Raw genomic sequence first — 23,294 nt, 5'->3', positions numbered from 1 at the left:
TCTGTCTGTCTGTCTGTCTGTCTGTCTGTCTGTCTGTCTGTCTGTCTGTCTGTCTGTCTGTGACTTGTTTACACATTTTTACCTATTTAGATAAGATAAAATAAGACAATATAATATAGGAGTTTATTAATCTCAGATAGAGAAACAAGTCTGTGTGTATGTGTGTGTGTGTTTGTGTGTGAATACTGAGGGAGCAAGAGGTTGATTTTCAAAAGTACCCATTTCTGCTTTTCTGCTGTGCTGATTGATTGTTGTAAAATTGTTTTTGATTCTGACCTTATGAAAATGCTATCTTTAATATTTTGTGGTTTAAAGGATATTTTTATTTATTTTTTAGAGAGTGATTGTTTTTTAATGTTGATCAAATAAAAATGTATTTGCTTTATGCAAAAAAAAACATAATCTAAAAAAATTGAAATTTGATAAAATAGGTGTATTAAAACTACTAGATTTTTGTTATTAAAATTATGTTATTTTTTAAATTATTAAATTTTTCAAATTGAGTTGAGATGAAGAATTTTCTTTTAAAACTGAACGTTTGAAAATTTATATTAATTCAAAGCAAAAAAAAAAAAGTGATCGAAAATACAATTAATTCTGAGATTTTTTTTTCACAAATATGTGCATTTAGTACCAGCAGAGGGCGCTATTTATTGATTCTTACCTCTCGCGAGCTTTGAGGTTTTGTCCTTGTTTGTTTACAACCAGATCACTTCCGGACATCAGGCACAGCTCCGTCTGCATTAGCTAACTGCTTTAGCTTTACTAAAAGTCCAATTTTCAAGATGGGGTGTGATGGTGGTACGATTCCGAAAAGACATGAGTTGGTGAAAGGGCCAAAGAAAGTCGAGAAGGTTTGTTCACATGTTTATTTCTTTTTTCTTATGTCTGTAAAACACGGTGGTAACTCGTTGTCGAAGCTAGTCATTGGTTTGCTAATGCTAATAGCTAAACATAAGCTTACAGTTCCAAAGTAACTTCATATGGGCACGTAATTTCATATAGACACATAACTATTCACAGAAGCAGGGTAATTAGAGAATTATATTTTACAAATGGAGAATTTTTCAGTGAATTAATAATAAAGCTAGGTAATATGTACGTATTGCCTTTCTATTGTTATCTCAGGTTGACAAGAATGCTGAACTTGCTGCAAAGTGGAAGTACTGTGCCTTGAGCCAAGAGAAACTCAGGCGTCCCATCGTTGCGTGTGAGCTGGGCAGGTAAGATATGCTTAACGCTATCAACACACACACACACACACAAAAACATGTTAATACAGGGCTACCAACTTTTCACCAAACCTGGAGTGAGATTTTGAAATAATTTGGACTCATGTCAAGGTTAGATGAGGATAGGTGCAGCTTTAGGCAGAAGGTTTTCAGAGGATCTAACTGAAACAAAGTGGCTTTTTTATATTATGTGGAAAAATTTCACACAATATACAATATTGTATATACTCTGAGATTTGGCCTAGTGGTTAGAGTGGTTCGATCCCCACAGCCTCCTCTCTGGGTTCCTGAGCAAATCCCTTAACCCCACATTGCTCCCCGGGTGCCGCACAATGGCAGCCCACTGCTCCCCAAAGTGATGGGTTAAATGCAGAGAGTGAATTTCCCCATTGTGTGACAATAAAGGGATTTTTACATTACATTCTGGTGATTATCAGATAATTGAAGTAAACAAGTATTGGCCCTATTAGAATACTTGCATGTTAAATGTACTATAAACTAAGAATTTCACAATTTTCTTTATTAATTATTCTATGCAGTTCAAGTAAAATAAATAATGGGGAACTAATTTGTTTTTCTGGATTATTGGTACTAATACAGGAATCAGTGCAATTGAATCCAATGCAAGCTACACTCTGTATGTTTGGTAATAGGCTAAGGATAAAAAAATTCCAACTTCTTTTTCTTTTTTTTTTTTTTACAATTGACAAATCAGCCAAACAATTTAGACCTTCTAGGAGGCTGTAGATTCTATAAAACCTCACCATGACACAAGAAAGCACTTCCCTGGCTCTTTCATTTTGGAAAATGTGTTGGAAACATATTCAAATGACCAATATAAGAATACAAATAGTAAAACAAGAACATCCCTCTGGTTCCTCTTCTATCAATCCTGGAGAGCTGAGTTTGTCCGCACATCCCCTCTGTGTCTTATGTGTTAGGCCTTTTCTTAGGTGGATGATCTTTTGAAAACTAAAATGCAATAGTTCTTTTTTTTTTGTGGACCTGTTATCGGTTTGTGAGGCATACTGAAAACTTTAAAATCAAGATATTTGTGTTTATTTAATTAGTCCTAATTTTAGATGGGAGATTATTCAACCAGACTGAGCAATAACTATTTAATTTGTCAGTAAAACTGGGACTAAATCATGTGGCTTAACTAGAGCAAACAAGGAGTAAAGCTTACCAAAAAAAAAGCAGTAGATGTAGAGAAAACAAACAATTTGAGGTCGGTTTGATGTGATCCTAACAGCTGTTTCTGTGCTACCTTTCTGTTCTACCTTAATAACAATAACATTTTCTCTCTCATTCATAAAACTGTAAAATCAGGGACATTTCGGGGGAACAGCTTTACCTGGGGACAGGTGGTCCAATATGTGGACTGTCAACCGAAATCTGGGAGGTCTGGTCCCTGTATCCTACACTCAATCTCCACATTGATAATTTAAGCTAGCTGCTGTATATTTTATTCATATTTACTCAAGTGTTAGATTGCTTAAAATCTTCATCAAAAGTGAATTATCTGAGTCAATATAAGATAAAAATTAAAATGATGCTGTAGGAACAGTGAATAGGTTGGCTAGTGTAAAAATACGGACTGAGAAGGAACCTGGCATGTCCTTGTGTGTTAGCAGTAAGGTTGGACTGGATTGTGGAATGGAGTTGAGTTTTAATGTCTGTCATTTTTTAGCATGACAAATTGGATATTTGGAGTGTGAGCGTGTGAAGACACTGGGATGCGTGAGTCTCGCATCCAGTGGGTGAGAGTTGACAGCCCTGGTTGATAACATGCTGAGTTTTTTTATTATGTTCACATCCGTTGGTTTTCTAGTCACAGTAAGACAAAACATTTACTTCTTTGTCTTTGAGTAATAAAAAAAGCTTTCATGTTGTGTTTCAGACTTTATAACAAAGACGCAATAATTGAATATCTCCTGGATAAATCTGCTGAGAGACCAAATGCTGAGGCAGTTACTCACATCCGTGGGATCAAGGTATATTTATTGTATAGTAAAACTAGCCATGTTGATGTTTTGACAAGACTTGAGCACATATGACTCATTTGTCTAATGTGTGTTTTATTTCACAAAACACTTTTGTTCTTTCAGGATATAAAGGAACTCAACTTGACTGATAACCCTGAGTGGGAAGGAGAGAGGAGAAATGCTAAAGGAGACAGATACGAGGACATCTACTGCGGCATGTTTATCTGCCCTGTTGTTGGGTTGGAGATGAATGGAAAACACAGGTAAACAATTTTATTTTCAGTGCCTTAAAAATAGGTTCACAGCAGGCTCTTTAAGGCATTTTTTCCTTGCAGATCTATTTAACACTGAAAAGCAAGAAGTTTAATGCCCAGTACTGCAAAGTGTATTCTGAGTTATTTTACATTTATTTGCTTACCTAAGCTATAAGCAGCACATTCTTGGGAATATTTCTAGGGGAATCCCAGAGACAAGTGATAAAAGTGTCATATTTAACAACCCAAACATGAGGAATATATAATACTCCAGAACTTAAACATTTTTTTTTGTGTATGTTTGTTTTAGGTTCTGTTTCCTACAGAGCTGTGGCTGTGTGTTCTCAGACAGGGCTCTTAAGGAGGTTAAGACCGAAATCTGCCATAAGGTAGGCAATTTTCCTTTTTTTTTTTGTCTGTTTCCTGTTTGTCTGATGCTTCAGTTAATTTATTGAATGTTAAAGTTAGCAACTGCTATATTTAAAAGAAAAAAACATTTTGAGTGAGTTTAAATATCTAGAAGTTGTGAAAAGAGAGAGCCTTGTGTTAGTATGATTTGGCTGTGCAAATTTGTAGATTAACGAACTGCATTGCATCTGCAACAAAAGCCTTTGAACAAGTGAGTCCAATTTATAGATGTTTGTCTGCATTGTAAATATGTGAAAATTATATGCAGCATACCAACTGCCAGGGTTGGGGATGGAGAGGTGAGGATTTGAGCGTATTGTGTAATTACATTATCTGGGAACCTTAAAGTAATTATTGACAGTATACTGTGTATACCTGTAACATTTAAAATATGAGACCAAATGTTTGACAGAAAGAGGGGTTCATCAGTAGATAAATGGACCTTGTTTTATTTATTCGATGTGACACCTTTATCGTCTTTCGTTTTTTTGTTGTTTCTTTGCTAATTAAGGCCACTCCATTTTTTTTTTTTGATGTTTTATTCTTTTTCAAGGCGATGTTTATAGCTCTTACATTCCAAACCATCAGCATCTGCCTTATTTCTGAGTAATGTTGATACATTTCAGTGTAACCAGCATTGGTGCTGATAGGGACAGAGCCCATCTCAGGCCTTGTCAGGCTGGATGGGACAAATTTATACACAGTCATTTTTTAGGATTTCTCCAGATATTTAAGTCTGGACCCTGGCTTAGTCACTTCAGGAAATTCACAGAGTTGTTTTGAAACCACTTGTTTTAAGATGTTTGGGTCGTTGTCTAAGTCCAAGGTCTGGAGCGCTCTGGACTAACTTCATGCTTGGTATTATTGCTCTAATGTACGCTGCCAGCTTTACAACTGAATTTACAACAGGTGGACTCAGTTTAAGCTTAGATTTTTTTTTATTTTTGATAAATTTGCAGCAATCCAAAAAAATAATAACATTGACTGGGTGGAATATTGTTTCTAGAATTTTTTGAGGTTGATTGATTTAAAAACAATTGAATTAAGTGTAAATAAAATGCTGCTTTGAATTTGCAGAAGCACTGCCCATGTTGGGACTTAGTTAGGGCTTGCGGCCCAGGATGATAAGGATGATGGCATGGACTTGCTGGGTAGAGTTTATCTTTAGCCTTCCCTTTTTTTTCCTTGAATGAAAGTGTTACTGCTTGTTCTAAAATTTGGGAAAGTAAGTTGTCTAACCTCTTTTTTTTTTAGTTGTCTAACCTTTTTTATACTGTAATTGGAGAAGTAAAATTCCAAAATTTTAGAACTGAACAGATAATAGAAAAGCCCACACTGAAACATTTGGACATGTGTTTTGTGCAAACTCTGTAAGATGTTTCTTTTAAATGGAACCACTCCCTCAAAAAGGAAATCAGAGTATTTTAGTTAGTCTCAGATTTTTCTTTTTATTATTTCATTATAACTGCATCGACTGTTTGGCATATCAAGATTTCCATGTTTCCTGGAGCAGCCTCACTCATGCACAGCCCCTTGTGATAAGAATCTGGGCTACTCTGCTAATTGTTAAGGGAACACAGTAAATAGTCACATCTGAAAGCTGAATTTCTGCAGTATTTCTAAATACACAAACACGCTAGAATTCATACCTGTAGCTGCTGCAACTGTTTTGTCTGAATACATGATTTTATCTTTTAAAGAGGAATAAGAGCGTACTGTCTCCAGTTGTAGTGGTTCCACATGGTGTCTGCTGTTATTTCATTTGTTAACGCTGCATTTGTAAAACCAAAGTTCGGTAGGTGAGCGTTTGGTTTTGCTTGTTTCAAACAGCTGAAAAGGTTCTGCTTAATGTCCCTCCTTTACCCGAACAAAATTGATGGAATAAGTCCCAGATTTTAAATTATTGAACTAAATCCGTGTGCAACACCTGTTAGAATGACCTTTCACCTTTCCAATGTGATCAAGTTACTGTATTTAATCACAGGTCGAAATATAAAACCCAAATATCATTCAAAGAAACTGGATATTTTACCTAGTAAATTCTGATGTGAAATTATATTAAAAATGGCACATCATGCCTTCTTTTTAACAAAAATATTATTTTGACATCTGACTTGCAAAATCTTTATTTAAGTTTTATTTTTCTAATTTTAAATATGATGTTTTCCCTCATATCAATGACAAAGTAATTGAACTTGAAATCTGTCATGTAAGAAAATGATATTTTAGAAGTAAGCTGTGACATTATATAAAAGTAATGCACTTCATCCTTTTTATTTTATTTTCCTCACACAGTTTCGCCTACCTGTTTTAGACGTATAACAAACACAAAGACCTCAAGTGTTCAAATTGGTTTAATCTTTTTTGTAAACATGAAAAACCAACTGGAGTGAACATGTTTTGTCATTTAAAATAAACGGCAATTGAATGAAAATGCATGAACCTCCTGTCCCTTAGCTTAAATATGTGGCAGTTATACTTATGTCTGTAACAAAGTCACAAGAAAGAATTTAACAGCTACAGTACACAGCTAATTACGGATATAGCAAAGGTGACGCTTATACAGAAATATTATGAAAGGCTGATTACTAACACAGAAGTACTTTTCCGTCAAAGATATTCCAATGATATTTTCGTTGTACCAGGTACATGACAACAATACTTGTTGATCTCAGTTCTAAGAAATTTAAAATGTCTGGCCACTAGGGGGTAGTAAAGGAACAGATGAACCTGCATGCAGTTTCCCTGAAACTTAAAACTTAGTGTGTATCTTTTGTAATTTTAAGATACTATTTTCTTTATTTTTAATAAACTCATGTGAAATTTCTTTAAATCACCCACAGGCCACAACTTGCTCATGGCCTGTGGCAGTAAGACCTGTAGCTGTTTGGCTTGTACATTTCTTCCAATACATACTGTATCTCATCAAAAGCAAATGTTATCATGATCCTTGAAAATAATCCAGAACACAATTTATTCTAACAGTAGAAATGTTTTACAAAATGTCTTTATTTTTTTTACATCCTATAGAATATTTAACATTCAAAAAAATAAATAAATATATTAAAATATCCCTTTTCAAGCCATACATGCATTGTAAAACTAAATTCAAACTAGATTTAATTGTGCAATTATGCTCCCTCTCTGGATTTAAGTTTCAACGTAAACAGCCCTCTTAGTTAGATCTATCAGCAACAATTTTTTTTTTTTAACACAGCTTGTTTAGAGGTGAGGTTCTGGAGTGGATCTCTGAGTTTAGCTGCCATGATGGATCTATGGGAACAGTCGCTTGCTTCAGAACCTTGTTCCTGTGCCAATGTTCCAGACAATAAAGGGCTTCTGGAAATGTATTACTCTCGAACTTGTTGGCGAACATGCCATTCTTCTCAATGATCCACTGAAGGTCTTCCGTACCATAGACACAGATGTCTCGTACATAATGCCCTTTAAAAGACAAAAAGAAATTTCAAACATTCTGAACAGTTCTTTCCTGATTACATAGCTTAGCAAAACTCTTACAACCTAGGCTGTGGGTCAATGCCTAAACCCAATGATTAACCAATGTAACCTGACCGTGGAATACCTTTGCAGCCATCATGACTCTTCCCTTCTTGGTCCCTCCACTTGATTGCCCGGATGGATCCTTCCCAGCCTCCATTAATCCGACTACCTGGAGCTTCTTTACGCAGTCAGATAACATGAATGGTTAATATTATCGTTTGTTTTTAAACAATTAGTATTGTGTTTACACATCTAAGTAAATATCAACATTCCTATCATGGCTTTTATTTTATACAAATCAAAAATCACATTAGAAATGAGCACACAGCTACAATCAATGCAGCTAGAAATCACAGACTGGGTTTTAAATCTGGGTGTAGTTATGGACTCAGACCTGAAATTTCAAAGGCACATAAAGTCAGGATTAAATGACTAAGGTCTCAGCAGGACCTAGAAAAACTAATTCCATGTGTTCAAGTAGAGTTGATTACTGGAACTGTGGCTTTACAGGTCTGCATTAAAAACAAAAAAATCACAGACAACTGCAGCTGATTCAAAAAGCTGCTGCCTGTATCCTCACCAAAAACATGAAAGTGGAACACATCACCCCATTGTTAAAGTCCTCCCCCAGCTTATATTCTCTCAAAGAATAAACTTAAAAATACTTTAAAATCACTGAATGGTTTAGATCCAAAATATATTACAGACTTGCTGTTAGTAGATCAACCTTCCAGACCGATTTGGTCTTCTGGCTCTAATCTACTTGGTGTTCCCAGAATCAAACAAGAAGAAGCAGCATTTAGTTTTTATGCTCCACAAATCTAAAATAAATTGCTAAAGTGTTGAAACCCTCACTTGCTGTAGATTGAGGTTAAAAACATATTTAAGTGGCTTTTGACTGTCATGTCTAAACATTAAGTTTCCAGTTCAACTTTTGTGTTTTTCATATTTTTTATCAATAATTGTATCTTTGTTTTTTGTTTTTTACATATAATTAGATAAAGATCGATTTCTTTTCTGTTTAATTCTATTATGTTACCTTCATGCCACTCCAGTGTCTGTTTCACTGTTTCACATTTATATGTATGCTGATATTTTGTTAACAGTGCTTGTCAGTCGTGACAGGGGGGTATCTTTTAAGTTAGTGTAATTATCAGTAAAATATCTTTGCATATATAGTTGCTCCAAGCTGGAGAAAAATTGTAAAAAACCATCTTCAATTTGGCTCACAAATTAATGATAGACGAACGACAGAAGGAAAAAAAAAAACTTTACTCTTAAAGGGACTTGGATTCTTAAAAGAAATCTTCTTGGGGATTTTTTTCCTTTATGTGAGAGCATATACATTTTTATGATTTGACTTGTGCTGCACCCACATTTTTCAGCATTTTGGTAGTCAATTTTTCAGTTTGTATTTGTTAATGTGTAACAGCTAATACATATGAAGCCATAGGATATATTAACCAGTAAATTATTTGAAGATTTATATGCAGCATTATGTAACCTAATGCAATTCAACTTATCTGGGTTATTCTTGATGCAGCGATTGCACTTGGCTTCAGATCAATTGAATTACATCAGGTGTGTTATATTATAGTTATAAACTGCCTTATCAAGAAGTTGACTTTTAAAAACATTTTTGTGAAACTGAACAAGGTTATTTGGCCTTTTTTCCTTGTTGCCCTGATGTTAATTAATCAATGTGAATTTTGAATGTTTTCCTTTATAATTTAAACTTAAATGCTTATAAGGTTAAAAGTAAAACATTTTTTCAAATATCTACTGAAACTAGTTTTTTAACAAAACGTAAATCCAAATTCTTAATTATACAGAGATTACAGCTCAGTTGAATATCTTAGTACAGTTTTTGCTCTTGCTTTTTTTTCTCTAAATGTGTTTTTTGCGTTAGCATACATCTAAGTTACTTCTGGCTGTCAAAAATGCTTCAAGATTGTGACTCCAAAAATGTGGCTTTTAGTGCTAATGTGTGTATAATACATGTAGGGAAGTAGGACCTCCCACAAATGTTCCTCTTTTGGATCAGTTAACGGGAAAACCAACCTGTCCTCCCTTCAAACTCAGCTTAGAGACACTCCCAAGACTAGTTTTTCTACAGAGTTTCTGAATTTTGTCAAAACTTGAAATCCAAATATATAACGCTTATTTGATCAGTTCTCTTTGTTTAACCCAGAGTGGTGCACTGTGTCCTCTTAAGTAAATACAATACTTCCGTTTTATGTTACTGTTTAGCCTCCAACATTTGCTTAGAGCTGCAATAATTATGCAGGTCAATAACCATGTGATGTTAGATTTCTAGCTATGTGCTGTTACATCACATTAAAACTGTTGTGTGCAGCCTTTCTTTTCAAAGGGCTTGTTTTTAACATGGTCCTACTTCATAATCAATATCTGTCTGTTTAGAGTCCATTTTATGCCCTTGTCTCCACAATTGTTTGCAGTGTTTTGCACTAATGGCTAAACCTCTCTCGTATGGGATGCTGTATTATCTGATAATTGACGCTGGAGTATTTCATTTCCAGGAAACATTACTTTGGGGGATTGCTTCTCTGCAATGTCAAAACGAGATTTTGTATTTTAAAAATGTAAAGATAAAAACCCAAGTTGGATAAATAAGCATCACTGAGATTGTGTGAACATAAAAGTAATCAAAGACCTTAAGGGCAGGTTTAAGTGTTCTCCACTTGTTGAATGAGCTATACGTATAATTTCTCCTCTGACATATTTCTTATACCAGTTTGGCCTTTCTGATTTGACTATTCAGAGTTCAACAAGCAGTTTACCTTTTATGTGGTTGAGTGTCACCCAGTAGTGCTCGTCCGGACTGAATGTGTCTTTGGACCACTCAAGAAAGTCCCTGGCAATTTGGTCCTTCAAAACAAAGTCCACAAAATCCCTTGTGAGAGCATAGTATGCTGTGCCAAAATAAATTTGCAGTTTGTGAGGAGGCGGAGCTTTTACATGTCTTGGCACCCTTGGGACAACATATGACCCCACAATCTCCCAGTGTTGGAACCGCGTTCTGTGCCTCATGGTGGCTGGCTGTTTGACCCCGGGCGTCATGTTCTTGTCCCTCCATTCTTTGCTCTGCATGTACTGCACTAGTTCCAGATTACTCATGACTGGGAAATCCTGTCCACACAAATTAATGACTTTCCTCCAGGGTATTGGAGACGTAGAGAGATCCTTCATGCAATTCAAATCCGCTTGCAAACGTGAAAATCCAGCATATGTCACTTTTTCTCTGCGACTGGAAAGGAACACGTTATCAAAGCAGCTGGCGAGTTTTTCTACGGCTTCCTGGTACTCCATTGGGGCTTTGGCATCCACGTGTATGCAGTAGACATTTTGTGGCATGTAAATAGCTCTAAGCATGCGGACAAAAACCTCTAGCTCTTTGTGGATTGTGATAATGAAAGCTAATGGATAGTTTTCTTCTTCACGACTTAGAGTTGCGTTGATAAAGTGTAGTTCCGTAGTCAAGTTTGAACATAGCAGGCCACCACTGCGAAGATAATTCTCAATCTGTGGAAAGAGAAAATGCTTATCAGTGCTGCTGCCTTAGAGAAGGGGTACTTCCTAAGAGGGGAGGTTTTATCTTTAAAGCATTCTAGTTGTTTACATTGTGCACCCAGATTCACATGTTGACCTGTCTGTCTTGCTGTGGATCAGTATTCACTCTTTATTTATTTAATTTCCATTTCTTTATCATTTAATTGTCTGATTGCCTTTATCTTACTATCTGCATTTTAATGCCTACTGGATGTAAACAAAGTAGGAAAGAGCTGCTAAAATGTCAATAGCTGTAAGATCTGAAGGGTTGCTGGAAAAAAATAACATTTTATCTAAAAGCAGCTGTGCACTTTTATCAGTTAAAGAAACACTTACCTGACAGTTTTTGTTTCCTTTCTCAATGTCAGAGAGGACAGGTTTACATTCAATGGGGAAAGGTCTGGAGCTTGAAGGCTTTTCCACGGGCTTAGTTCTAATCAGCCCATAAATGATTGAACACACCACAATCCCCAGGCAAAACAGGAAGCTACATTTTCTGCCGTCAAGCTGGCGCATAATAGCCTTGTTTCACTGTTGTACTTCAGCACCGCCACAGTTTAAGCTCCTGTAAAAGAAACCCAGATTGGTTATTTCCAGATGGATCTCAAATCCTTGGGGGATATCAAAAGAGGTTAAGCATGTAGGTTATGTCTAATTGATGAAACCACTTGTAGGTAGTTGTGGTACAAAGTATAAGCTCTAGATAATATATATAACATTCACTTTTTATTAACTTGTCCTTCTTTCAGGATGTTATAGCCCTGTGTTCTATATTATTACAGAAGTAGGTTACATTTTTTTTCCTATAATCTAAGTTAAAACAAATACAAAAAGGTTAAATCAATCAAACATGTGCTTGCATGTAAAGGAAAGTAAAACTGATGACGTGAAGAAGCAACTTTAAGCCTTCTTAACCACAAGATCTCCTGCTTGGAGGGCAGAAGAAGCTTAAACTATAAAGAACGTGCAATAATTATATAAAAATAGGTATTTTCTTATAGAAAATCTCCAGCCAGTTAATTGGTGCATGTGGTGCATAAGATTTGACTTATTTTATTTATCATGAAAGAAATAAATTAAATGGGGCTTTCCTAGACATCCTATCCACTTGAATTTTAAATGTCTGTTACTCCTATACTCCTCTACCAGTTTTGCTCATCTCGAAGGTTGAGCAAAATTTCAGATGCTGGAAAAATATTTAATGGATTTGAAAAACAAGAAAAGAAAAAAAAACATCAGTTTTTATCTGAAGTCTGTGTTGGTAATATTTTAAGACTATTTTATATATAATTTTGGAGAAATGTATGTAGAGGCTTTGGCCAACTGTTGTGAAATCACTAAACTATTGCTACACTGATTATCTCACACAATCTCACACAACCTCATGATTTCCTTTGGAGCTGAATCACTCAACCATTGCCACAATGATCGTCTCACACAATCTTTAGCTTGTAAGCTTTTACATGTGACAGACATATCATTTTATAAAATTTTGCTATTATTGTTTAATGCAATATCTCATGGGAATTATGTCTCTTTACTGACACGTTTAAAAAAACATTGAGTAAAAATAGTTTTGTCTCAGAAATAGGGAAATAGCTAAATGCGGATACTCAGCTGTTTGACAAAGCAGTTTGCCTTAACAAGTTTGATTTAAAAAATAGTGTAAAATCTCTTGATAGAATCTCTAGATGAAGAACTAAAGAGATTTGAAGTCTGTGAAGATTATTCTTGATCTAACATCAATAAGCCTGCTTTGGTGACTCCCATACAGCACAAAAGAGACACTATTCCCCTGGTAAGGGGGGGAGGGTTGTGCTGAGGAAATATGTACATTTATAGTCTTCTAGTGAAGTATTTCTCCCTAATGGCCCTGTTCTTCTGTGAAACTGCTATATGAAAAAGCAGCTATTTGTTAAAGAAATGCCTGGTAGCTTTTTCTTGCTCACAGAGTAGGTACAGTGCTGTGAAATAAAATATTTGTCTCCAGACAGATTTCTTGTTTTCCCCTTTTATCACACTTAAGGATTTCTTTTTTCTTGTATTTTTTTTGTTTCCTGTTTTGCCAATGTAGCTTTGGGAATCGATTTCCCAGAGCTAGCTGGTAGCCCAACAGCTTTGCTTTCACAAGCAGACCATTATGACTGTTGCCATAAGGTTCTGCTTGATACTTGTATATTTTACTTTATTGAAGATTATTTAGGGTTTAAAATTGTACACAACGGACACAGACGGAAATGGAGGTGAGAAAGAAAGAGGGGTTAAAAATTAAGAGGAGAGAGAGAGAGACAGGAAAGAGTGCATTAAAAGAGAGACAATAAAAGAAAACAGCAACAATAGACAACACAGAAGATATACAGCAACTCCTAGAAGTCTGCTTCCATACCTTTATAAGACGAAAGAAAACAAAACTGAGAAGAAAACAACAAACAACCAAAGTAAACTAGAAAAAGCCTCAAGAGCAGCGGTTATCCTTTAGATATTCATGTGTGTCAGAGTCAAAACCTACGGTGATTACACAATATTATTCAGGGTGGAATGTATCTGTAACTGCAGGTTAATATTTAGTATAAGTGTATAACCATGAATATTTAAGGTTTTCACTCATAGAATATGGTTTTGTATCCAACAAAGATTACCATAGTAATAAACCTAATCGTAAGATAATATTTATTTTAAAACAAAGATTATCCATGCCAAGTAAGCCCTAGTTTTTAAATCCTGAGGGACATTGTCCAGCTGTCAGTTAATGACTAAAGACTGTGTGGACTTTGGTTATGCAGCGGTACAGTGATCCAGGGCACTCCATGTCCACCTGTAAAAGGCATGAATGTTTTTTCTTTATAAGAGTTTCCTAGTCGAGCTTAAGAACAACAATGATTCTGTGCCATGAGACAGATGATCCTTGACAAGATAAAAAAACAGGCTCGTGAGTGACTAGTCACCATTTATATAAGACTTGACAGCAGGTGCTATTAGCTCCCCAACACTCCCAACCACAAATACGCACACACACTGTCCTTTTGGACATATTTTAAGCCATAATAATCATTTAAAAAGTACATTTTGGTGAACAGTTAAATTTCATCTTCTAAAAAATGTAAATATCATAGAAATACGAAAACAGCCGAAATCTTTAAGGGACATTTAAGTCTTTACTTCTAGTTCTGTTACAAATGTATAGTCCTACTACATCCCCCATGCTTCTACCTGAATAATTTCCATTCTGTCGATCAAACACTTTAAAATCACATGTATGTAAAGTCACATGCAAAAACAGGGTAATTTACCTTCAGCTGGTAGTTCTGGCAGCGATATCTGTTGTTTCTGAAGAAATAAAGATTTACATACAAGCAAATCTCTGATACTCCAAGGCTTTAATGCTCCTCATAGCTTCCTGACTAGGATCTACACATAGGTCCACTCCACTCGCTCCATTAACAAGTACAGCAGCACTTCAGAGCTATATTTGGTTGTAAAGATGGCTTTGTTGTGTTCTGGTGGAGGGACTGAGTCCTCCGAGCTCCGGTCCCTGGTAGAGTCAGCAGTGTGTTATTCTCTAGCTGTACTCATTAGATGGCTCCTCCTTGTATCCCCGCGAGACGAGGTTCATCCCTGCCTGGTTACCAGCAGGGACACAAAATTACATGCGTGACGCACAGGAACAGGCTCACACACCATAGACTCTCCTTCAGGGTTTTTTTTTTTTCCACACTCCTCCCACATACAGTTTCCTACTCACTTGTACTCGCTGTTTTCGTCTTTCCCTCCTTTCGTTTTTCAACAGTTTTACCTCAAACCGCTTTTCAAATGTTCCCCTTCATCTTTTGCTCTTTGTGTCTTTTGAAAATCCAGCTTCTTTTCCGTTAGAGGTTCCTGTACATTATCATCCACACAGTTCCCTTTCTGGTAAATAGTTTCCCCCCTTTTTGTCCTGCGGATGATCATCTCTGACAGGTTCCTACTTGACCCATTTGTTTATCTGATGCTGACGTACTTGGCTCGCTGGCTTTCTGTGCCTTTTGTGGTAAAGGCAGCCGGAGAGTTAACTTCAAAGCAACGCACACAGAGGTTGTTTGCTGCTTGGTCAGCTTCTGAGATTATCCCTCTTGTGTTGAAAAGAGCACATGGCCAGAGTCCACACCCACACTGGGGTATGGACGCACAGTAGATCCGTTCCTGGTTCCCGTTTTAATATTTAACTTTGGGTGGGATTTCCCTTTAATTACAAGGGAGTTGTTTTACTTGTGCTATTTTTATTGTACAAAAATTGTTTTTTATAGATACTTAATGCTTGAAAACAAAGTTATATACTTTTGAATCTCACGTGTTGCTGTTAAAAAAATGTAAACATGAGAAAATATTCTAAAAGTGTATTTGATCCCAGTTTAAGCTGAAATCACCTTTGCAGGCAGTTTTTTATGGCAGCAAAACTCAGCATCTTTCTAACTGAGGTTTTTTCTGGTTCATCTTTATGCTATGCAGAGGTTGTGCAGTGTTTTAATAATTGATTAGATTTTATGGAACATCAACAGCTAATTTATTTTTTTCCTACTTTTGCTCTAGTGTCTCATTGGGGAAACCAAATGTGTCTTTCAAACAAGTGAATAGCCTCACATATTTTACTATTTTCCTCTTCTAGCCAATCACTTCCACTGACAAACTATAGTACAGATTTCCATTATTCAAGCTAAACAAACAATTACTTTGCAAGACAAAGTAGGACCACATATGCTTGTTCTATGTGCTTCCAAAACGTATTTAACCCCGCCAGAGAAATGCCTCTTTTACCAACACACAAATCAAATGTGCCCTTATGAAGTTTGTCTGAAAAAAGAAAACATTAATACACAAAAAGTCAGTTATTTGAATAAATCTACAAGAGCTCAACTCTGTGTCCTCATCTCTGCTTATGGGTCCTCAAAACCCCAACCAAACCCTGACAGTATGTAGGGTAAATCCAAAAGGTATTGACACCATTGACTGATTTAGGTTTGATGTTCTTTGATTTCTCTGACTAAAAGTAATACAATATTGTAGTGTTGGTGCAGCCCAGCTGGAGTCTCAACTTACAGCTGATAATGAGTTTTTGGAGGAAGCTAAGCTTCAAGAACACCTTCCACACTCAATTATTCCCAAAGATAAATCATTAAGTGTACAAGTTTAAGTGTGGTTCAAATATGTATTAGTCAAGAATTTTATCAGATCAGTGCAAAGTAAAGAGCCATATAAAAACCAGATGGTTAAATGAAGTTACATCTACTCTCAGTTCAGTTATAACCTGTATATAACCTATTTATTAAGGATCTAAAATTATTTAAATGCAGAATTAAATGTACAGAACAACACATTTCATATTTCATTATTTCATATTGAGACAAATATAAAACAAAGATGGAAAAATCCATGATAAAAGTTATGTAACACTCAAAACTCTAGTGATGTTAAAAACATGCAATTTATTTTTACTAGGTTAACTAATTCTAAATACATTTTAAAGCAAAAATGAAACTTAACTAAATGGGGCCAGTGGTATACCAGAAGGCCAAGGTAAGTGCTCTGAAGTACAGCTAAGAACACCCTTTATGAAAATTGCTAGGATTTTTTCATAGCCTTATATTTATTATTTGTACTTTAAATGGGAACATTACTATTGGATTGGGAAGGGATTTTCTATCACTTCCCGATCTACCTTTTCTATTTTATTTTTCTTTAAATTCTGTCTGTGAATTTCAGTGTGGGGATCCTTTTAAAGATGAAGACATTGTTGTCCTTAATGGCACAAAGGAGGAGGTTCAGAAGCTGAGGGAGAAGATGGAGGAGAGGCGAGCAAAAGCAAAACCCAAGGTAAATCTATTTTGCAGATTTATGAAAATACATTGATGTTTCATGATCACAAAAGGCAATTTGATTTATATTTTTGTAGTCAAAACACATCTTTTTTTTTTTTCAGAAATCAAAGAAGTCCAAGGCGGTGGAAACTGTGTCGACCCCAACAGAATCCAAAGGTTTGTCTAAAACCCAAGTGGGACGTCACATTGACGAATAATTTGTCTAAGCAAAACATTACAGCTGAGGAAAAAGCCATAAAGTATTCTGCCTGATTTGGATAATGCTTTGAATGCTGTGTGCTTTCTACCACCTAACCAACGTCTTTTTTTTTTTTTGAGCAAATGGATTTTATAGCTTATTGCAATCACCCAACATGACTTAATATATATATTTTTTTTTCTCTAATCTAGTTTTTCCCAACTCTGATCCTAAACAGTCTATATTGTAAGGATTCAAGTGCCCTAAAGGTTCCCTATTAGGTTGACATGAATCAGTTCATTACCTGTTTTATTTAAATGTGGTGTATTAGAGCAGGGAAACATGTAAAACTCAGGAGGTGTGTCCCGAAGCCCGGGTTCAGAAACACTGCTCTAGTTAATGCAGTAGCTCCAGCACCAATAACTAGAACCGTAGTATTGCCAGTGCTCACAAAATGTCTTGATTCTCATTTATTTTTTCAGCTAATAACTTGATATGTCCCTTAGAACATGCAGTTTCCTAATTTTCCAGTAAATCATTCAGTAGGAAGTGTGTACAAAAAAAAATATAAAAGAAAGCTCCTTCCTGTGTCTCATTTCTCATCTTTATTTCGGACACACACTGAAGTATACAATGAATGACAGTATAGGTCCTTGTAACATAAAAAAAAAAAACAGTCTGAAAAGGGTTTATTGGCAGAAACAATAAGCTTATAAAGCCCTCCGTCCAAAACCAAGTTAGATTGGACTAGAAAAAAGATGACTACATTTTATAATACATACCAAAATATCCTTTAAAAAAAATTATTATTCTGCAGAAGCATTTTGAAAAAAAGGTAGTACAGCCAATATCTTACTGCTATTAATTACATTCACATTTTTCATAATGTTTAACCACATTATTCTTAAATATGTTTTCAATCCTTATTAATATTGTGCAGTCTTTTTGCTCCTGATCTAGTTTGTTCATTACATAAACCCCAAAAAAGAAATATGTTGTTTTACATTTATTCTTGCTTTTGTTTTTCTGAATATTTTATACCCTCTAAGATCAAAAGCATGTCTCTGATCAAAAAAAGACCCTGAATATGTACTGGAAACAAATTACAATCACATTCATTCATAATAGACAATTACTTGAGTATAACTAACCAGCTATTTCTTGATCATTATATAGCAGAGTTTCTAACTTCACGTTGTGATTTTAGAAGTTGAAAACTGTACAAAACAGATGTTGGCTACTTTCTGGTTTTATACCTCAGGATGTATATGGCAGTAAGTTTATCATTTTCATTCTAATGTGGGTGAGGATAAAAACAAGTCATTAAAAAAAGAGCAAAATGTGAAACTGTTGAATGATTGGTATCCTGCTACACCCACTTTACTATTGTTTCACCTAAAGTTTCCCTTCAGAGGTTTTCCTGCTCTCCACACTCTAAGGTGGGGCAGTTTTTCCACATTTTAGGTTCCTATGGCTTTATTTATTATTTATTGTTCAGGTGGAGGACAGCGCTTAATCTTGTTTTATTTGTCCAACTTGTCTTCTTCCACATATTGTTGATTTCATGTCAATGTTTACAAACTGTTTTCATTCATTTGGTTTTCACTTTCTTAGTTTCTCTGCATGTTTTTAATATTTATTTTGTTGTTTACATGCTGTGTTTTTTTTTTTTTTTTTCTTTTATTCTATGAATCTACTCTCACCTTTGGTTCTAAAAGGGGATTTTAATCTGGAGACTTCTGGGGAAAAAAACTCTGTTTACACAAATAGTATAAAAAATCCTGCAGACTTTTGTCTTTTATTATTGGCTTATAATGGAGGCCACATGATTTAATGACTTCTATTATGATTTTGAGAGGCTTTTAGGAATCCATAAAGTTTTTTCGACAGCCCAATAAATGAAGAGTTATGGTTCTAAAGGAGCTTTATAGTTTTGTTGGCTGGCAGCTGTATCGCTTATCGCATCGATGGCAAAGTATTATTGTCCACAAAAAGATGCATTTGATAATAACATGACCAGCTTGATTGAAGTTTAGTTACGTTTACGTTTTGGTAAATAAGACTAATTCCCTTTCTATTAATATCTTTCCAAACTTTAACATTATGTTCTTATTAAAGTTGTTCTCTTTTTGAACAATTTGATGATAAATCTATGAAAAATCCATTACTAATCAAACAGAAGTAACTACTGTTTTTTGTTTACCAATTTAAATAATTTTTCAGTAATGCAGTTTTTTATATGCAGTTTTAAGATCAGTCACTGAATATTCTGGCAGACATCTGATTAGCAGAGCATTTTGAAAACCACATAAGCACTTCCACTATCTGTAGATGTTAAGATAATCAGCCTTTTCTCTGAATTCTGATTTTCTGAATCTGCACACATGAACGCGGACATTATCTTTTCTATTTCCGATGCATCATTTGTGTCTGTGTTCACTTTGTGCAGGGCTGAGGTACAACACTGCGGGTTATGATTTAATAAGAAGCCATTTTGGTGCCGTGGAGCTTAGAAATTACATTGGATGAACATCAGCACTCTCCATATCCATTATAAAGCCAACAGCAGTCACATATTATAAACAACTTTATGTTCATCGAGTGAAATATGAGTAAACATTCTAGTATGAGAGGATATTTTACATTTGGGATAAAGCTACCAGTTGTTTAAGCTCACTGGAAACTTTATTTGGTAACCTTTGCCAGGTGGAACCACCTTTAGTAACACTGATTTAACAAGATATCTAAAACAGTATCTGTTGTGTAGCTACAGGTCACTCAGTCCGTTCTGATTTTCGTTTTTGGCTCTAAACCCAGGATGCAGCTCTCCTGTTATATTCCTGTGGCTCTCTTTCTGGTTGAATACTGTTTTCTGTCATCAGAGTACAGATTATTTATTGTCATATTTATTAGTCACAGGTGACTTGATGGCTCCTCCTCCTAGGAGCAACTATCAGATTACGCAGCAGCAATACTTTGCTAAGTTTTGATTTTTAAGCCATGCTTTAGTGATGCTAAGGGCCTAAATGATCTTTAGAAAATATCCCTTACACCATAATGCATCCACAAAATAGCCTGAAACATTAACCCTCAGTATGATGAATACGTCAAAGCTGCAGTTAAGATTGAGACTTGCCAATGTAGTGCTTTTTTCTTTTATTTTTTTTTGTAAATTATTTACTTGGCCTCTATGATTTGTAGTCTCGGTTTCCTGGGTATTTGCAGCGGTGGCTTGTATACATTGTCTTCTGTTTACATTGGTTGTTAAAATTAGTCAGAGTGTCTGTTTTTGCCTTAGGGTAAATGTGAACCAATCTGCCCTCTCCTCTAAAATCAACAAGGCCTTTTCATTCTAACCACCACCAAACACTGGAAATTGTCCCGTTTTAGGGCCTGCTCCCTCAGCATTTGAGATGTTTGTGCATTAGAATAGCAGAAGATGAGTAGTTTGGGAAATTTTCCAACCACCTGCTCACCTGCCGCCTTGTTTAAGTTCATTAAGTTCAGTTAACTTCAGGAAGTTGTTTTTATCTTATCTAGCTTTCAAGAGCATAGACCTGCTGGCATGAAATTTCTACTTAAAATATGACTCACACACGGTGAAAGTAAAAGTCCTGACAGTTATATATTTAGAAAGTCAAAAGGGTTTATGACCAAATTTCTGTTTACATTCAATTTTTTTTACTAGAAGAAAATAAATGTAAATCATTCAAACTGAAGTAGGGGCTTCTTGTGATGCAGGTCATGCTCTGCACTGCAAGATCCTTAATGTGATTTCCTATTAACAGATTGGTTAAAAAAACAGTGGTTTACTGCAAAACCGAAACTTTTCAACAGTGCAAAACGCAATCTATACTTTTGTCTCCATGTGTGGAGATCTTAGAATATAATAGAAAATCCTTTAATTGACCCACAATGGAGAAATTGCAGTGTAACGTGAGCAAAGCGGAATTGTTGTGAAATGGTCACAGAAGTCTAGACTTTCTCTGTTGAGAAGAATACTTTCTTTCCCCTTTTCTTTATGACGATTTACATTTCAACTGTTGGTTCCTGTTAACAGCTTGGTTAAAAAAAAAATTTGGTTTACTGCAGAACCGAAACTTTTCAACAATGCAAAACACAATCTATACTTTTGTCTCCATGTGAGGAGATCTTAGAATATAACAGAAAATCCTTTAATTGTCCCACAATGGAGAAATTGTGGTGTAACGGGAGCAAAGCGGCATTGTTGTAAAATGGTCATACAAGTATTGACTTCCTCTTCTTTTTTCTATATGATGATTTACATTTTAACTGTTGTCCTTTTTTTTTTGTTCACCAGAGGGCTTCTACCATTTATCTGTATTGCCGTCTCCCATTAAAACTTGTCTTTGGGCATTGCTCTCTTCCAGCTGAGAGACAGGATGTAACCGTGCTCACTTCCTGTTGGACACAATGGGTTTCTCTGTTTTGATTCTTTTTTTCCTACCCACAGAGGCTTCCCAGTCTCCAGCAGTGGATGTAACTGGGAGGAAATCACAACAAAATGGAGATGAAAGCAGCCAATCAGGTGGATAAACACATCTAGTGGAGGGACATGCAGACAGAGTATCTGTTTAAATTAAACTGCTATTAAGAAAAGAAAAATTTTTTGAGGACTACTATAAAAATATCCCTATCTTGAAACATCAGGTTTATATTGCTGGTTAACAGCAGTTTAAGATGTACAAGTAGCTCTGTTTGCTCATACTTCCTCAGAGGCTATCATGAAGAGAAGTCAGGTTGTCTCTACATTATCATTTGAAAATCCTGAATACATTTATGAAAATATATTTGTAAAACTAAATAAAACATGTTTTTTTTTTTCTTTTTCAGATTCGGTGTAAATTTCTTCTTTTGAGATATAGGTTAATCTTAGTTTGCCTATTTTGTCCCCGTTCATAAATTATTCCAATTACACTGAATCACTATAAAAATAACTGTATCGTCTTAAAAAAGTAAAAAAAATAAAAATAATGATACTTTTTCTGAACTAAACCATCTTTGTTGCCATCATTTCTAATTTCCTTCCTCTTTTATTTCCTCTCTCCTCGTCCCGTCCAGATGTGGCTGGACCCTCCGGTGCCTCCAGCTCCTCTAAAGGCTCTAAATTACTCCTGACTTCTGCCACCAAGAGATCCATCCAAGACATGGAGGAAAAGTCTGAGGCTTTCAAATCCCTCTTCACCACACACAGCTCGGCTAAACGCTCCAAAGACCAGATCTCTAACTGGGTTACACACACACCTTATCACTTTTAGAAGCTATTGCTCAGTCCAGAGAACATGGGTTTATGGTTGTTAATTTTGGTCAATTAAATATTAATCTTTTCATTCGGTAAACACCACTCTCTTGTTACTTAGTTGAGCTTTAATAAAGTCACCAGTGTGCAAACCAATTCCCAGTTTGCCTGTTCAGTTCCCAGTAGCTCCTTGTTTACATGCTGTGAACATGTGTAAACCTCTCTCTGAACATTTCATGACTTTGTTTTGTAACCTGATGTCCAAACGCAATCCCCTCATGTATTCATCCACACCTCTCTATCTTCGGGTGTTGTGTAACTTGAGAATCATTGACTTCTATAATGTCTAATGTAATAGTTCTGCTGCCCCCTAAAGTCCAAAGTGCAGTTCATTCTGTGAATCTCTTAATGGATAAAGTTTTAAAGTCCTGATAAGAAATACTGCTATATTATTTATATGGAATATGGCCTGAAGGTCTACCTTGGGAATGTACCTCATGTGGGTCTCTGCAGTTACTGGTTTTATCTAAGCTCAATAATGAGCCATGTTCTCAAAATGTATTTAATGGAATAACATTTTCCCTGGTTTCTTTTTTTCTTTTTTGCATTTTTCCATTTTAATTAAAATGTTGAAATTATTAGTGCTTCCAGGTGTTTAAAGTAATTACAATTATCCATTGTGCCGAAAGAAGCCTAGGTGCGCTAAACAGAATACAAAAAATTTGTATCATTTTTGTCAACATGATGTTAAATTCATATTAAACCCTGTTTTCGTGCTGTTTTCTTATCAGATTTTTTTTCCTAACGTTTATGTAGGATTTTTATTTATAAAAAGTAAACATCTGTTTTACATTTACATCAGCTCTTAAGGCAGTCTTATTTTTACACGATTAAATATACTTTTTACCCTTTTGCTATTTATCTGGCTTTATGTTGGAAACATATGTCCCCATATTATTTTATTCAATAAGATTCCTTTTTGTTTTTGCAATGATCTCCCCATGCTCTGTGTACCGTTACTGCGCAGATAGAGAAATAAAATGCTTACTGAAGA

At 35.4% G+C, this 23,294-nt stretch overlaps 2 protein-coding genes across 3 annotated transcripts; one reads left to right on the top strand and one right to left on the bottom strand.

Annotated features, from left to right (window-relative positions):
- The first annotated feature begins 708 nt into the window (after positions 1–708).
- Positions 709–23,294, top strand: rtfdc1 (replication termination factor 2 domain containing 1). Its single transcript, XM_015384143.1, has 9 exons — positions 709–854; positions 1,129–1,223; positions 3,133–3,226; positions 3,341–3,480; positions 3,782–3,860; positions 16,687–16,797; positions 16,904–16,958; positions 21,455–21,529; positions 22,063–23,294. The coding sequence occupies exons 1-9, from the start codon at positions 786–788 to the stop codon at positions 22,257–22,259; spliced, it is 915 nt and encodes a 304-aa protein (XP_015239629.1). The 5' UTR covers positions 709–785; the 3' UTR covers positions 22,260–23,294.
- On the bottom strand, positions 6,576–16,610 carry gcnt7 (glucosaminyl (N-acetyl) transferase family member 7). Of its 2 annotated transcripts, XM_015384142.1 has the most exons (6): positions 14,241–16,610; positions 11,287–11,515; positions 10,360–10,923; positions 10,182–10,269; positions 7,463–7,558; positions 6,576–7,323 (listed from the first exon to the last, which is right to left on the bottom strand). In XM_015384142.1, exons 2-6 carry the CDS (start codon positions 11,464–11,466, stop codon positions 7,088–7,090), a joined length of 1,164 nt encoding a protein of 387 aa, XP_015239628.1. In that variant the 5' UTR covers positions 11,467–11,515; positions 14,241–16,610; the 3' UTR covers positions 6,576–7,087. The 2 variants fall into 2 exon arrangements, with proteins under 2 accessions (XP_015239628.1, XP_015239627.1); XM_015384141.1 differs by having other exon boundaries at positions 10,182–10,923; positions 14,241–16,608.

Source organism: Cyprinodon variegatus, unplaced genomic scaffold (genome assembly GCF_000732505.1).
Source record: "Cyprinodon variegatus isolate N-32 unplaced genomic scaffold, C_variegatus-1.0 Scaffold305, whole genome shotgun sequence".
In the NCBI taxonomy this organism is placed as follows: Eukaryota; Metazoa; Chordata; class Actinopteri; order Cyprinodontiformes; family Cyprinodontidae; genus Cyprinodon; species Cyprinodon variegatus.
Note: the sequence above shows the minus strand (reverse complement) of the source record. Positions and strands in the feature narration are given on the sequence as shown.